This window comes from Zosterops lateralis (genome assembly GCF_965231275.1).
Source record: "Zosterops lateralis genome assembly, chromosome: 2".
In the NCBI taxonomy this organism is placed as follows: Eukaryota; Metazoa; Chordata; class Aves; order Passeriformes; family Zosteropidae; genus Zosterops; species Zosterops lateralis.
In genome coordinates, this window is record NC_139763.1 from 35701057 (window position 1) to 35717909 (window position 16853).

The 16853-nt window shown below is 43.3% G+C and overlaps 2 protein-coding genes across 5 annotated transcripts in view; both read right to left on the reverse strand.

The window, feature by feature from the left end:
* DHRSX (dehydrogenase/reductase X-linked) overlaps positions 1-14031 on the reverse strand; it is a gene marked incomplete at its 5' end in the record, with an annotated part of 164582 nt that extends 150551 nt beyond the window's left edge. Inside the window, one exon of the mRNA XM_083855228.1 lies at positions 13896-14031. Within this exon, the coding sequence (XP_083711354.1) occupies positions 13896-14031 (136 nt within the window). The remainder of the gene's footprint in view (positions 1-13895) is intronic.
* On the reverse strand, positions 1336-14656 carry ZBED1 (zinc finger BED-type containing 1). 4 transcript variants are annotated; one of them, XM_083855068.1, is made up of 2 exons: positions 14560-14656; positions 1336-7762 (listed from the first exon to the last, which is right to left on the reverse strand). In XM_083855068.1, the coding sequence occupies exon 2, from the start codon at positions 7709-7711 to the stop codon at positions 5624-5626; it is 2088 nt and encodes a 695-aa protein (XP_083711194.1). In that variant the 5' UTR covers positions 7712-7762; positions 14560-14656; the 3' UTR covers positions 1336-5623. The 4 variants fall into 4 exon arrangements, with proteins under 4 accessions (XP_083711194.1, XP_083711197.1, XP_083711195.1 ...); XM_083855071.1 differs by lacking the exon at positions 14560-14656 and adding an exon at positions 12151-12215; XM_083855069.1 differs by lacking the exon at positions 14560-14656 and adding an exon at positions 9532-9601.
* Between the last annotated feature and the right edge of the window lie 2197 nt (positions 14657-16853).

Sequence of the window (16853 nt, forward strand, 5' to 3'; positions counted from 1 at the left end):
AAATCTCTACAGATATCTAAATTATTATCACAAACATTTACAGATGCATTTTAATTGTCTTTGACCTAAGAGTGTTAAAATAAAGACAACATTTCTCACTTACTACAAATTAAAGTATCCCCTCCTGACTCTTATACTTACAAAGAGCACTGTCCTATGCTTCTGATAGCTGAATCTTGGTGTACCTCTAGCCATGGCATTTATTCCAGGAAAACCACTGTAAATGTTACCCCCAAAATATCTATCAAAAAAAAAGGAACTGAAGCTTTACTGTCTATATAAATATTTATTTCGATGTCACAGAATGCTCTTTTCTACGTCAGTACTAAAAACGCAACTATTTGAATAATCACAAAATTTCCCAGGCACAGCTTCAGCCTAGAGCACAAACCAGTATCTTGTTACAGTTTTTACCTTAAACCCCTATCTAAGGAGAGCAGCACAGATACTGTTTCTTCCCTGACAGGCCTATTATGCCTTTGACTTTGAGTGTAGCTTCCTAGCTGTGCCGAGCTCAATTCCCCCGCATATTCCCTACACAGGCACTTTTGGTCCAAGTGAGCCATGTATCCCAGTGTACATCACTGGGGAGAGGAATCACTGGCTCTGCCTTTTCACACCACGGCACAACTGCAGTAGTCCCCAAGGACTGGAATAAGAACCTGGTTTAAACTCTTTCTGAACTGAATTTTATTAGAAGTCTCTAAGAGAAGAGAGAAGCTGGAGTTCTCCTACTGCTTGTACCCAGCATTCTGCCAAGCCAGGGCCAGGGAGAGAAGACAGGACAGAAGATTTGGCAAACTCAGATCACTGGAAATAAGTATCTGTGATGCAAGGAAACCAGCACACATGTGCAGCACGTAGTAGTCTTTCAAAACCTCTGAAAAAAAGTTATATCTGATCATCATGTCAAAGCACTGCAGATGGCAAGCATCGTTTTTGTGATCTTTTGGCAGCAAGAAAAATAAATACCACTCACTGTGGAAACATCAGCAGAAACGTTCAAAAATCTTAATATTTTAATAATTCAAATTTCTGCAGCACTCTGATTTGAAAATAGTTGCTGCAATGGCCTTTGAATTTTAAAAAACATAAAAGTCCAATTGTATTTTAAAAACACAAGTAAGCTCAAAGACAGTGGTTGGTTTTTAATTTTTTTCCATTTTCTTAATGTTAAACTCAATTCCCTTGTGGCATTTTAACCCAACTGTAGGGGCACTGAAAGGAACTGCAACAACAGTAAAAATATATTTAATTTATTTTTATTGTTCAATCTAAAGGAAATTATTTTGTACTTAAAAAAACAGCATTATAAACTGCAACTGCAGAGATGTTTTGAAATTACAATTTAAATAGTATTAAGACATGCTTTACTGATATGTTCTTAAGGCAGACATAAAATGAAGCTGTATCTTTAAATTCTCTCTACAGCACCAAATGTTACTAAAAAAGCCAAACCAATTTCCATAATTTCCCTGTGTTCTTTAAAAATGTTTTGAATTTAGCAGAACATGAATTTGGAGGAGATAAGGAAAGACAGACCATATAGTCTGGTCCAAGAAAAAAAAAAAAAAGCCACAAAACTCAAAAGACCATGAGAGTCCTTCCAGCAGAGCTAAAAAGACAGTCTAGACTAGATAACACCATGCAAACCAGGATCACCAGATCTTCAGAAGGATACTCAGAAATAGGGACTTCCAAAAAGAGGATGGTGTACAAAGACTAAAATGTGATTTTTCTAGCATAAAGTTTCCTTTCCCCAGTTGTCATGGAATATGTAAAATACACTACTTCTGTGTTCATATCCATGCACTTCCCCTCCTTCAGAAATGATGTCCTCAGGCAGCCCCTTCTTTTTAAGCTGTCACATGAAAAGGACAAAAATCAAGAACTACACGTCACTTTTAAGTTTTCAGAAGTCCTACAAAATATTACAAATAACCAATTTGTGTTTCTTTTGCTTTTAATACATCTGCCTGCTTACAAATGCTCCTTTAAAGCTAATTGGACATCATGACATTGGTTAAAGAAAATGCTTGAAATTAATCAAATAGACTGCTGCAATAGAAACTTAAAACAATACATCCTTTCCATTAATAATACAGAACTTTATTGCCCTCCTTTAAACCAAAGCACTTCAGACATTGTTTGCTGGAAAAATCACCTTTTCAACTTCAGTATGGTTCAGGCTTTTCTCTTTGTCTTCGCATAATCCCTGATGGCAGAGGGAGGTGAAATTTGTGCAAGGGTTGGTCAGCAACACAAAACTGCCTTTAGTTATATTGTTACCCCAAGAAACCTCACCTACCCACTGAGTTTTAATCCTGAATTTGCACACCTAGTTGGTGACAAGGGCAATTCTTCTTTTGAAACAGAGTACACACTTTGAGAGCCTGTTTGAAATTCACTTTTTTAGCATGAAAGTATTCAAAAGCTGAAGTTCGTTCCTCTATTGCCCCTCCAAAAAGATGTCTCAGCTGCACGGAAGAGAAAAGGAAATGTTAGGTTGTGGATTCAAAGTAGCTGTCAAGAAACAGAAACATAAAGCTGATTTAATAGCATTGCTAGGATATGTGTTCTGGGCCACCACTTGGCAGAAACACCAGGGTTAACTCAAGTTGTTGCAATATTTAAAAGAGCTCTGCAATTCTCCTCCACCAAACTAAACAACAGAAAATCTTGTCCATAAATGAAAAACACCACACGTATTTAAGCAAGAGAAACCATCTAAACTTCCAACATTTTTCATCCTCATTTTTTTAATCCAAAAGATTTGTACAGCATTTTTAAAAAATAACTTACAGGATCAAAAGAAAAATAAATGCATAGCTTTAAATCCTTAGAATACAACCTCCCCCTGTTGCGGAAGAGTTCAAAGTCATAAAGTGCTGCAGATATGACCACACATCAGACAAATAATCTAGTAACTAACTTATTTTTCTGGTTTATTTAACAATATTCCAGGCTTAGAACATTAAATAAAAAAATCTCACAGACAATAGGTAAGACTAACAATGGTTTTGCTCTTTTTTTTTTCTTTTTCTTCTCCTTTTTTTAAAAGAATGCTGAGACACATCAATTGAACCGACTACAATTTTATTTTGGATACCAAAAAATAAAAGAAGCTGGAAGGAAGAGAGTAGTGCATTGCACTAATCTCAGTAAAACTGCTTGTAAGCATCACTGTTTAAGTTCAGCCCTAGGAGGATGAAGATGGATACAATGCTGCCAGCAGGGGAAGGCCAACTGTGGACCAAGGGTGCTCTGGGCTTTGCCTTGATTGTGAGGGCACAGCTTTAAATTATGCTCATGTAAGACAAGATCCACACACTTCACACCAGCAGTTGTGCAGGTCCTGGAGGGAGGGCTTGCAGTGGTGATAGCAGCTGCTGCAAGTGATGACCATAAAAAACAAGAGCTCTTCCTGGCAGACTCTGGGCTGTCACAGGAGCTCATGTATCTCGCTCCCTTCCATAATTTGATTTTGTTGCCCTCACAGATACCCTATATACTTGTGGAATTTTAGGCCAAGCCTGTGTTTTGCACCTTGGGCAAACATATACACCTCTTCAGTGGACATGGAGAGTAGCTACATTCAACAGGATGCACAGTGAGTGTACTTTGTACAAGTGCAAATCAGTCTTCAGGGGGCTGGAAAGCAAAACCCCAGGCTTACCAACAGCCAGGCTACACCACCTGCTAACTGCATTTTTCCCAGGCTTAAACATTTTTGTTAATGTAGTTGCAATTACTTACTTCACTGTTCCTTCAGCCTAACCTCTGTCCTTCCTCCTCACTCACCCATCCCTTCCCACCACCTACAAAGAACAGAGGCCTCAAACTTTCAAAAACTATTAAACTGAACCATAAACAAACAGTTTGGCAATAGATTCAATTCCATTGCCATTCTCATTTCTGTATGTTCCTGCTGTCTGTGCCCCTTTTACAACCCAACGTCCACGGGTGCCATCAGGATGAAAAAAACCCAACTTCTTCCACCAGAAGAGTAACAGACAGATATTGCTTAACATAGTTGTAGACTTAACACCGACGTGGGGGAGTGAGACCCCAGTAACAGAAAAAAAACCCCAAGCAAACCTTGATTGTAACTGAAAAATGCCAAGAGTCCTCCACTGCATCTCAGTAAAAAAAGGTGGTGCATCCAACTTTGTGTCTAGCATGAACTCTAATCATGTTTATAACTGCAGTATTTCATAAGAGATGGGGGCAGGGAAGGGGTCTCAGGTTGGTTTCCTTTCTTTTTTCTTGTTTGCCAAGTTCTCAAAAGGGCTTGAAACACTTACATTTGGAGACACAAAGGGAGTAGTTACAATACACAACTAATCCAAAACAGTACTCAAACATTAGACTGGACAGGACTAAAGTCCACTCTACAAACTGAATCAAAAAGAGACAGGTGAAAAAAGTTTTTAAGTGCTAACATAACAAAAAACAATTTTAAAGATTCACTAAATACATATGAGGAAATGGAGGGGTCCCCTTCTTTTAAATATATTTACATAATATTAAAGCTTTTAATTTTGCTTTTCTTGCCAACAAAATTTTCTAGCTACCCTGGGTGAAGTCCCCATTAAATGAAGAGGTTAAGGATTTTATAACACAGATAAACCATCAGACCTGTGGCCTGCAGACGTCTCCCTGCCTTCTCCTTCCCTCTCTCCCTTACCAAAGGGCTGATGCCTTGCCTGCTACAGACAATGTGGCATCAGCCACGGCATCGGCACAAGGTGAAGATCGCACAACACTGCCTTGACCCCACACTTGGTTCCCACTTTGCAAAAGCACAAGAGACTACAATCAGGGCTTGCTTAGACACAAAGCAAAACAAAAAAAAAACCAATTTTGCCATTTAGCTGCAGTCAAATGGCAGAACTGCACTAATGTGGACACAGTGATACCAGTTTAAGTGTTAATGTCACGTACGCTGCACTGGAAAGAAAAATAAATTATCCTGGTATAAATGCATCCACATTACAGCCTATGCCAGCACAGTATCAGTTAAAATAACACATCAGTCCCCTAATCAACAGAATTACACCAGGTGAACTTTTCTAGCATAGACTAGACCTAAGACATGAGGTAGTGAAAATCAGGCTCAAGATCTTTTTTCATTCCATAGACATAATATATTCTAAAAATATTCACTGCTCAGATCTATGGATTTTAAAACATTTTAAAATCCAAAATTTAAAGCTAGCATCCTGAGTCACACAGGATTTACAAATGGAGGCATAAATTTTAAAAACTTCTTCAAGGTCCTAACTCAGGAAAATAATTTTATGATAGAAAGCACATAAGCATGTGTTTGTCTCCCACTGAAACAAGTGGAAAGGAAGCACATGGATAAGTGCTTTCTGAAATCTGGGCCACAGTCAGAAATCACGGTCTTTGTAGAATTTATTTCCTCATTCATTTCAGTGCTGTTTGATCACAAGTCATTCATGTTTTAAGACAGTGGGAAAAACACAGACAATGGAAGCTAAATCAAGTTTGTTACAACTGTTCAATATTTACAGCATTCATAGCATAAAACAGAAGAATTTTTGGTAACTTAAGACAAATACCTCTTTTCTTTGTCATTAAATGTACCGCAGCAGTCCTATTAAACAAACCCACTGTCTCGAATATTAAAGAAATTGTTGTTTATGTTTACTGAGTCATTTAAATTAAAAATCTGTTCCTGTTCCAAGCCCCACTCTCCTTCATCTTCGTCCTCCGGTTCTGCCTCAGACCCATTGCGACTGTTTTCATACAAAAAGATCTGCTCATCCACGTGAGCTGGGGCTAACCGGTTTCTCTTTGCACTCACAACATTAGCAGAAGAACCAAAAAGGCGTTCAGGGAAGACCCTTGTGGCCAGAATGCACCAGTATTTTTGAAGAACCTTTGGTAAAACTGGGAACAGTGCTAGTCTGTCAGACCACCACTTCAACGGGTCCTCATTCAAACCGAGGACCTTTTGTGACTTGAAGTTGCTCAACTCCTCGACAATTTGAGCATGCCACTCCTCCTGGTCTTCCACGCCTCCTGTCTGGCAAAAGATCTCTGCAAGCATGTTGTTGATGACACTGGTAGGAGGAGGAGTAGAGGAGATGATGATTTTTTTCATAGGGGGCTCTTCTGAAACAGTGAAGAATTTCTCCTCAGTTCTAAAGCTATTCTCTTTTACTTTCTCCAGTAGGCTTTTTGCCTCTTCCACCACTCTGTTTTCCACCTGCTGCCTCTCAAAGGCTGAAAGAAAAGGCAATTTCTTGTAGCGGGGATCCAAGAAAGTTGCAACATTGAGAAACATGTCTATCTCAGGTGTGTGCTGGTAGGTGGTTGACAACTCTTTAGCAATCACCTCCTTTGCCATGCTGATTTCTTTCAAATCGTTCTCTTTGATGTTCAGAGTAGTATTCAGAAGCATGTGGAGAAGTGGCTTCACCATACTTATCGTCGGGTACTTTGAAGCAGACATCATCTCTGCAACCTGCTTGAAAGGCTGGAGCAGCTCCACCAGCCCTTCGATTGTATTCCACTCACTGGATTCCAGCATGAGGTGGTGGTTGTTGCTGTCCTCTACGAGAACAGCCGCAATGACAAACTGCTGCTCCTTGAGGCGCTGCAGCATAGCGAGCGTGCTTCCCCACCAGGAAACACGGTCGCTTACCAGCATGCAGTGGAGGATATTCTGCTGCTTCTGCTTTTCACTCAGCATGTACATTGCGACCGTAGACTGCTGAAAATACTCCACCAGTTTTCGGCACCTGGCAAGGAGGTTGCAGAGTTTGGGGAGCTGAAAAGCTTGTTGTATTCCTGCGTTAAAAGTGTGGCCCAAACAAGGCATCTGTACGGGAATATCTAGGAGAGAGCAAGCTTTAACAATGTCTTTACTGTAATCTGTTGTAGCACCAAAGACTTTTGTATTGATCCCCCACTCAATGAATGTTTCATAAAGGACTCGTGTAATGGTCTCTGCAGTGTTATCCTCTGGTACTTCGAACGTTTTCAAACACCGCGAGTTCACAGCCAGGCAGTTGGCAGGACTGTTGCTGAGAAAGTGAACTGCCACAGTTACATATGACCTGTTCTGGTTCTCGCTCCTCCACATGTCTGTGGATATGCCACACCACAGAACCTCAGTCAGCTCTTTCAGCACAATTTCTCTAATAGCACTGTACTTTTCAGGAATTGCTTTTGTACAGAAGTATTTCCGGCTCGGAAGTTCATACCTGGGGTCTGCTGTTCTCAAGAGGGCCTTGAAGGTGGGTTCATCAACAATGGAGGCTGGATACATGCCCTCACAAATTAAGCTGATGACTGCAGATGTCAGTTCCTGATGTTTTTTGTTTTCATAGTTCTGGTAGGTCTTCATGATGAGGCTATCTTGAACAACCTGCTGTGATGACTCTGGCTTGATTTTTGAAAATGCTGTGGCAAAGGCTTCTCTCATTTGCTCGGTGTTACTTTTCACAAACTCACAGAATTCATCAGGGTGATTTTTCTCAAGGTGGTAGGAAAGGTTGGACGTGTTTCCTGAATAGGCAATCTGGGCCATGCAAATACGGCAGTAGATCTTCTTCCACTGTAATATGCATCCTTCCGCATTGGTATCAAACCCAAAGTACTTCCACACTTTACTCTTTGCTCTCGGGTGAGCCACTAACTTTAGGTCTGATGGGGAACCTTCTAAACTTTTATTCTCCATTGCTTCTTGGCCACCGTCCCACCTTTTGATCCTTCACTCATTAATGAGTACCTGATAAAGGCAGTAAGATAAAGATACAATGAGAAAGCACAAGTTTGACCACACTCAACTATGTGAAATCAGCGTTTCTGTGAATGTATCAAGAAACCTACTTACTAATTATATACGCAAATTTAAAGATGAAATTTGCAGGAAGTGTGACCTACAAGAAGCCCACTGAATTGTCAAAAATCGAAAGGGGTTTTAATATAGCCCATTCTCTGTGAAACTGAGCTAGAAGACCTGAGTAAATCTTTTTTTCTGGAATTTCCTAATTCTGGATAGAGAAACTGTAACCACTACCACAGACCTGATAAACTACTGTCACAAAAATTAGTCATCTGCTATACCATTTTCCTGCTCTTAAATTAGAATGAGACCAACATCCTCTTGCCTAAGAATTACCAAACTTTGCTGTTAACATTTATTTCAATTGAAACCTGATACTGAAGGAGCAAAGGTTTTCTTGTTTGTTTACTTTGAAAGAAGTTTTGTTAGCTTGATCTCACTGTTACAGCTTTTGCTTAAAAAAAAAAAAAAAAGGGGGGGATGCAAATTATGGCAATAATCTGCTCCTCTGAAATGTAAAGATATTTTCTAACTGAAATAACACAAAAAGGAACTTGAACCTACATGCAGATCAGCAATACATGTCTGACACCTATCCTGTCCTTCTCTTTCTGAAATCAAAGCCATCTCCTGAAGTACTAGCTCACAGTCATGGTTCCTGGAATCACAGTGGATTATAATTACAGGAAAAGCAGAGAGGTAAGCATTAATAAATGTTATTATCTACATCATCTGGAAAATAATTTTGCTGCATTTTCTTCAAAAGGCTACAGAAGTTGGAATGGGATGACACTAGAGATGAGTGTGGAGATAAAGCAAGACTTGGCAATCTGTACCTTGATATCTGCACAGGAAAACACTTACTGTGCCGTCACACGCAAGTGCTACTTGAGGCCTACAGTGCCTCTGCAGTAGTGCTGGCAGCTGGCACCCAGCAGAGCTGATCTCACTACATCAAAAAAGCCAAGTTGCAGCACAGCACAATTGCACCCTGACACTTAGAAAAATCCAGAGAAAGAGAACAGGAGAAAAATGTGAGGAGCATCAGACTGAAAACAATGGCATTACTACTTCTCTGCTCCTCAGGAGCCGCACCTGTGTCCAAGCCTAGAAATCCTAAGGTGGTAAGACTGGCTGGTTAGGGCAGGAAGAGACAATCTGACTTTTTCACATTGCTGCAAGGGAATACTTAAAAAAAAATAAAATAAAGTATGTGTACAAGCTTCTCTGGAGTGCTTTCTGCTGTTGGTGAACATTTGCAAGAAAAGAGAGTTTTCTCTCTGAACTACAGCTGGTATTTAGCAACATTTTCTGAATGTCTTGAATGGAAAACCCAAGACAGGTTAGCCAATACTAAACATACTTATCTAAACACAGCTGATGTTTTAGAAGCAGAATGAGAGATGCAGGGCAAGCATTTTACTGGATTTGTTCTGAAGATTTACTTCTGGGTGTAGACACTTTGCATTTTTTCCTGAGGGAGGGGCAATGTTCTGCCCTACTAGCATGCCTTCTACTGTGATTCATTCATTCCCTTAAGTTGCCAGGATAAACTATTGATTCAACATGGTAATGCTGCCTAATTCCAAACATGTGCATATCAACAGCACCAAGGTATGCAATCCCACAAAAACTGATGATTTTGAAAGACCAAGTGGTGTAATGCATAATGAGGTAACCCTGCCATGCCATCAGATAGAGCACTGACATACCATATCGATACATATTATCATAGCTTTTAGATTCCTCCCTTTCAATCCACAACATGGTGTCTGGAGGACGCACAGAGGCCCATGGCATTTCATTAAATCTTAGTTTCCTCTGCAGTTACCTGACAATTCCTGAAAGTAAGGAGGAAGGCACTGTAATAAAAGAGTTGATGCATCTTTAATATTTAAAATTAGCATGACACACCTTGGATCATAAAAAAGTTCATCATCAACTGACAAAGTAGAAGTTATTTCAGAGTATGGGAGTGTTACAGACTCACCCCACTCTTCATTCTTATGTATGTCACAGCTTTGCCTTCATTTTGTGATGTATCAGGCACTTGGCAATAGTGGCCCAGAGTAGCATTGCCACAGCTAAGAATATGCCAGTATAATACAGCCTTTAGCTCAAAGGCTGTATTCAACTGTTCATCATCCCTGCCTCTCTTCGAGTGTTATACAGCATAACTGGCATTACAAACACAAACCAAAAACCCCACACCTCTCATTTTACTCCCAGAAGAGGTACACTTTTCCATTTTCAGTGAAACCGTGTTCATAGCTTAGTCCTGGCAAAATCAACAGCCACCCTGAATTCCCACCCACAGGAGAGCACCTTGGGAGAAGCTGCTGTTTCTTTCCCTTGCCTCCTCCATGCAGCTGGCCAACACCATCAGCCAGTACTGAGACTGAGGCTTCTGAGAGCCTATAGAGAGGATCCTCTGCTGCCTTTGCAGTGAACTCTGCTGCCACAGGAGGAGAAGTCCAGACTTTCTGGCACTAGAACCTCATCCCTGCTGTTCTTGGGGCAGGCTGTGCTGTCGCCTCACACCTCTCAGACCCATGTCTCATTCTCCTAACACAAACCCATGACTTCCCTCTCCAGGGCAGGTTTTGGGGCAAAATATTAATGCTAGTGATGACTTGTGTCATGGAGGGCAGCCACACTACCCTTGCAGGCAGAGCTCAGTTTCCCCATTGGTGAAGAAAATTGGTTAAAAACCCACACAAACAGTCACTTGGATTGTGAAACTGATCACGGGGATGTGAGGAAACGTGGGGGGTGCAGACACCTTAGAGCCTTAGCTCTGCCTCCCTGTGTGAGCATGCACAGCAATGGCACCCTGTGGGTACCCTTGTCCCACAACCTTTGCCTCAGTCAGCAAAGGGGCAACCATAAAGCAAGTGATTCCTCATTCTGAAACTAACTTAATAACTATTTTAGGGGCATGCGTGGGGAGAGGGTTTAACTGCTCGATGTAACTGCATTTTTGCCTGCCATCAATCCTTCCTACCTGGTCACTTCTCTACCCACCTCTGGATGATTTATAACCTGGACCTCACACAGCTTAGAGCAGGAAGCTCTAATTACGCTTTACTCATATAAAGTAAGAGCCCTCAAAATATGAACCAAAATTAAGAGATTATCCTAAATCAATATTTCACAATTAACTGTAAAGAAACTTGGTACAAATAAGGATACTGAGTGACTAAAAATTGAGGAAATAAAAAAAATGTGTGAAATTTCAATCACTTTTAAGAAGAACAGGAGTGACCTTTAAGGTCTTCTTAACTTAATCCACATATCAACCTTCTTCAGATACAGTTTTGTACACATTACAGGTTCCAAATTTAACTATAAAGACTTCAAAAGTACTACATAACACTCAGGATTTACGTTTCCTCTACCAAATTTCAATGGAACATCTTGAGTAGAAGAAAAAATGCAGGAGGAAGATACTAAATAAATTCTTGAAGAAGCTTTTAATTATATGAACCATTTTTCTTTTCAGTAGGATGACTTCTGGTGATCACATTTCCACTGGTAATATCCTGGTGTCACAATTTATATTAGTTTATTTTTTATCAATCCACTGATTAGATCTGTTTTTTTAAAACGCAGTTTTAATAAAGAACTTGAGTCATGCAGGGCTTTTTTCCTCCCTCCAATTAATTAAGATTAAGCACTGTAAAGAAGTCCAAGCAGTAATTTCTAAGAAAAGTATTAATAATTTAAACCATTGAACACTAAAACTACATTATTAGCAGTTATATTGTTTATGCAATTAGTACTTGCAGAAATATTTTCAAGTTTAACTTAAGTTTCCCTTTATTTCTGCACTTTTTTCTATGTTGATTTTAGTTAGCGAAACAGTCACTGACTGCATACCCTGTTTGTAATCTCAGCTCTATATTTTCCTTCTCTGAGCTTCAAGATCAAAATTTCAGGTCAACTTCCCTATGCTGTGTTGAGGTGGGGGACATTTACTTGAATGGAGAATGTTACTACTGTTTCAGTTTGCAACTCAAAACAATTACCAAATTTTTGCACTGAACCTAAATTTCAGAGCTCAAGCTCTTTCCCCAAAAAAAAGTCTTGAATTCCATCTCTAAAAATCAGATGAACTCCAGTAGGATGTGAAACAACACATGGCTCACTTTTCAAAGCACGTGTACCAAGAGCATGCAACTCTTAAGGTAAGGAAAAATAAAAGTGAAACTAGTTTCGTTTACTTGGATTAAAATCCTGAGCACTTCTTCATATCAAGGATAAGAAAGCAAGCTTTTCTTGGAATATTCAGAGGCAGAAGGGCTGCACTGAGACCAGAACCTTTCACTCACCTACAGAGCTAAAGGATGAGCCAGCAGACATCTCTCTCTTTCAAATCTTCGAAACAAGATCTGCACAGAGAGTGGGAACTCATGGAAACTGGGACCAAGGAAGCCAGGATCAGAAGAAGAGCTATCTCTGCCTCCCTGTCCTGTCCTTCCCAGCCCCCCTTTACAATTCCAAGCTCTTCCCAGGAAGGCACCCTGACTATAAAGCACTTGTACTTGTGAGAGTTACGGACACCCCCTCAAGAAGATACAGAAAAATTTAAACACACATACTTTTCTAGATTACCCTCTGAAAAAGGCAGTCAGGGTTTTCTTACAGGAACTGTAGTTTACTGATCCAAGCTTGTTCTAAAAACACTTTTGCTTTTTGTTGCACTGATGTCACTATTTTGAAGTTATTATGGAAACAAGGTTCATCTGGGTAAAAAGGTTCCAGTTGTTAAGGTGAATCATTTCTTTAAGCAACGGCTGGACACAGAGAGTGAAAGCAAGGCAGCAGGTAACTGCCAAGAGAGAACTGCATGCAAACAACTAGCTGAGGAGGAAACCATTTGTCCTTGGAAAAAAACATCCCAAAGTAGAGCTCAAAGAAAATTTTTCACATCTGTCAAATCTGCCTCGGTCTTACTTAGGCAAGTGACATTTCCTGCGTTGAATCTTCATTGCTTTCCTCTGGCATTTCCAAATTCAACGCTTTTTTTTTTTTTTTTTTTCAATAGCAGCAAAGAGCACAGTGCAACAAAACACTGGGTCACATTTTCATCATGCTGCTTCTCTGTGGTTCCAAAAAAGATTCGGAAAGTGTTACACACCCTAGGTAAAATACCCAAATTTCCTCTGCCAAGAAACGCTAATGCTAGAAAAATGCTCAGATGACTTCAAACCATATGCACATCTGTCCTTTTTGTCACCAGGGTCCTCTCATTTCTTTGAGGGTTTCATGGCTGCCTTTAGAGAATGAGAAAGGGAATCTCAGCAGAAGAATCAGGAATGAATAAAAAGTACACAAAACACTACCCAAGGATGCGACATGTGATAAGATGAACAAATAAGCTCCTATTGTGTAGTGTACCTGTTCCATCTTCTTCCCAGTACTTCAGATATTCTCTATACTATGGTCCTTCCGAGCACACCACAACACTATACCAATACCCTCATGTATCTGAATTCCTTACTGAAATGCTAGACCCTCTCAACATTACTTTTTTTACTGTTCCTCTGGTTTAAACTATCGACAGGGCCACAAAGGCTCACTTGCTGATAAGAAGAGAAAGTTAAGGCATGGACTTCAATGCAGCTGTATGATCAGCTCTGATGATAACCTACCCATCTGCCCGAACTCAGTTTGCTTTAAGTTTATAAACTCAGGAACATGTTAGTCTTCAAGAGCAATGTGAGCAGATCGTTGTTTTTCTGACAAACTCGAAGTTTCCCCTAAGTCAGCATTTAACACGTTGCTGATCCAAATCAGAAGAGTGCAAAAGCCTAACTTCTCAAACCAACGACTAACCTGAAGTCCCTTAGGAAAAAACTACAAGTGCCACCCACTTGTCAGCTTAAAGGCTATCAGCGAGTGTCAGCCGGTATCAAATACTGAGCTTGTGGAGCGCAGGTACATTCCTCTCCTGGAGCAGCAGGGGCAGGGCACAGCCGGCCGCCCCGGTGCGGTGGGGGCAGAGCGGGCGGCGGCGACAGGAGCCCCCGGGCCGGGGGAGGCTGCCCGCCGCTACCGCCTTCCGAGCACCTACCTGGGCTAAGGGAGGGAGCGCCCGCGCGGCTCTGAGCCGAGGTCTCGGGAGACACTGTCAGAGAGCCAAAGAGAGGAGAGGAGAAGCGGGGACCCCTGGCCCACGGAGCCCCCTCGCCGCCTCCCGAGGCCACAAGTCAGGCCGGCGTGCAGCCCGGCGCCCGTCCCGGGCCCGGCCCCCGCCCCGCCCCGCCTCTGGGGCGGCCGCGGCCCAGGGGCCGGACGGGGCGGTGGGGCCGGGGCCCGGCGCCCGGAGCGAGGGTGGGGTGCGGCGGGGGCGGGGAGGGCGCCCAGCCAGTCGCGGCCCCCCCGGGCCGCTGCCCTCGGGCGCCGCGGCGGGTCCTGCTCGGCCGGCGAAGGGGAGCAGGGGAGGAGTCCGGCGGCGGCGCCTCAGCCCCTGCCCCGCTGCGGGGGATGCGGCACGGCCCGGGCGCCCTGCGCTACAGCCAAGGTCGCGGCTGCCCTGCCCTGTTCTCCCCTTCCCTTCCCTTCACTGTCCGGCCGCTCCCGGCTGGGCCGCGCGGTCTCGGCCCCAGGGCCCCGGAACTGCCGCCGGCCCGGGGTGGGTGAGGGGAGGCGCGGCAAACTTTCCCCTTCCCGCGGCGGGGGCCGCCGCCCCCCGGCCCGGAGCCGCCCCGCCCCGCGGCGCCGGCTGCCGCGCTCACCTGAGGCCGGGGCGCAGCGCGGCTGGAAGCGGCGGCGCAGCTGGTGCAGGATGACGCGGAGGCCGATGCAGTACACCCGGAGCAAGGGCACCAGCGCAGACAATAGCGACATGGCCGCCTCCCGCCCCGCGGCGGCAGCGGGCTCGGGGCGCGGCAGGGAAGGCACCGGGCGAGCAGGCGGCCGGCGCGCTGTTTCCGCCGGGCCGGGCCGGGCCGGGCCGGGCCGGGGGGGCGCGGCCCCCACCCACCCACGGAAGGGAAAGCGCCGCCGCTGTCACAGCAGCGCCCGGGCTCGCCGCGGCTCCCGCCCTTCTGGGCATGTGCGGTGGCGGGGGAAGGGACGGGAAGGGGCGGCGGCGGGCGGACCGGCCTCGGCGGCGACGGCGCGGCCCCGCCGGGACTCCCCAGCAGCTGGACAGGGGGAGACAGACTGAGAGAGAGAGAGGGACAGGGGGAGACAGACGGAGAGAGAGAGAGGGGCGGCGGGCGGCAGCAGCGCGGGGCTGGGGTGGGGGCGGTGTGACAGCCCGCCCGGGAGGCCGCCGGGACCGGGGCGCACAGTCTGGGACAGCCACAAGCCGTCACCGCCTGGGCCGAGTGGGGCACACGGCGTTGCTTCAGGATCCCGTGGCTGAAAGCGCTCACCGGGTTGTCTCACCATTTCCCTTCACTCTGGCACAAACCAGGGGCTGCTGCGGACTCCCACGGCGTCGCTGGGCCTGGCCACGGCCCCTCTCACTTCGGGCATCCCTCAGGCTCGCTCCTCTCGAGCTCTCGGCTGCAGGTACCGATTTCTCCAAATGTAGCTCAGTGTACGGAGCCTTCCTACCTCTGGAGCCGGCATTTTACACCTGTCTGACGAGTACCTTTTACAATGATAACCAGTACATTGCATGCTGTATCTCCAAAGTTTCATGTTGTCAGTTTTCAGTCCTCAGCCTTAGTTTGAGTGCTTAGTCTGAGTGCTCGGGACAGAAAAGCGGGTCCTGTGTACCCGTTCTTTGGTAGGCGGCTGGTTTCGGCTACAGGAAATAGAGCCTAGCCCCGGTGCCGTGGTTTTCATTCACAGAACCGCTGGGTTTTCAAAAATGCAGATGAGCCTCAGTATCGATACAAACCAAAACTCCGTCATTGCACAATAGGAGACGTTGGCCCATGTATTCAGTTTCAAATCTTTAGGTAACATTTTGTCTCTGAGAAAGATGGGAAGCTATACAAAGTTTTGGAAGTGTATTTGAAATGTAATCTCCTAGTCTTTAAAAAAAAACCCCACTCCATACTTTCTAAAAAACAATACAATTAACATTCTTTTCAGTGTCAGATTACATTGCTCAGCAGAATTGACTTCATGTCTTCTGTCAGAAATACACATAATGTAGAAGCATAGTGTGTAGTTGCTCCAGGACAAAACCAACCATTTAATTTTATGGATCTCTGGTGATTTTTTTATTATTATTATTAACACATAGAATTAGGCAAACATAAATAATAGACATCATTATGTCACATCAATGAGGGATTCATTCTTAATGTATATTTTTTGCAACCATGCATGGAGTTAAGTAGAAAGAGCAACACATAAAACAACATGAAAGAAGAAACACGTTGACTAAAGGTGAATTATTCTTTCAACTTATCTCAGTAAAAATCAAATCTCGACTCTTTTATGTTGCTTTACATCCTTTTCTCAGAACTACACCATTAATGAAAGCCCTTTCAACATTAAACTGTGAAACTTGCCTACAGTGTATTTACACAATCTGTATATAAATAAACCATACTTTCTCAGGTTTTCTACTATAATAAAATCAATTGATGCATATTCAAGCTACTGCAATAAATACTCCTCTTTTTTCAGACAATGCTGTCCAAGGAATTAGACTGAGGGAAAACTGATGAGTTAGCATTACAGTCTTATTGGACCCACTACTTTTTCTCAGCATATTACAATGATTTTCAGCCCTCTATGGTTCATGAGTACAGCATCATAGAAAAGATAAGGAAATTTTTTTCCAACAATGTATTAATTTTTTTTCTAAAGGGCATGGAGGAGGAATGAAAGTAATTACAAAAAGCTGTAGTCTTTGATTCTTTTCAAATAGTGTTCTAATACATACTCATTTTAATCAATACTTTCTTTTCTTTGGTTTTCAACAGCTTGCATCTTCTTATTGACACCTTGTTGTTTTTTTCTTGCAATCATTTACTGCAAAGCCTCAAGTATTTAGGCTGGAATCTCATCCATCTACTTTAGATATCTCACTGAGACATTATTACCTCAATGAAATTTTAGG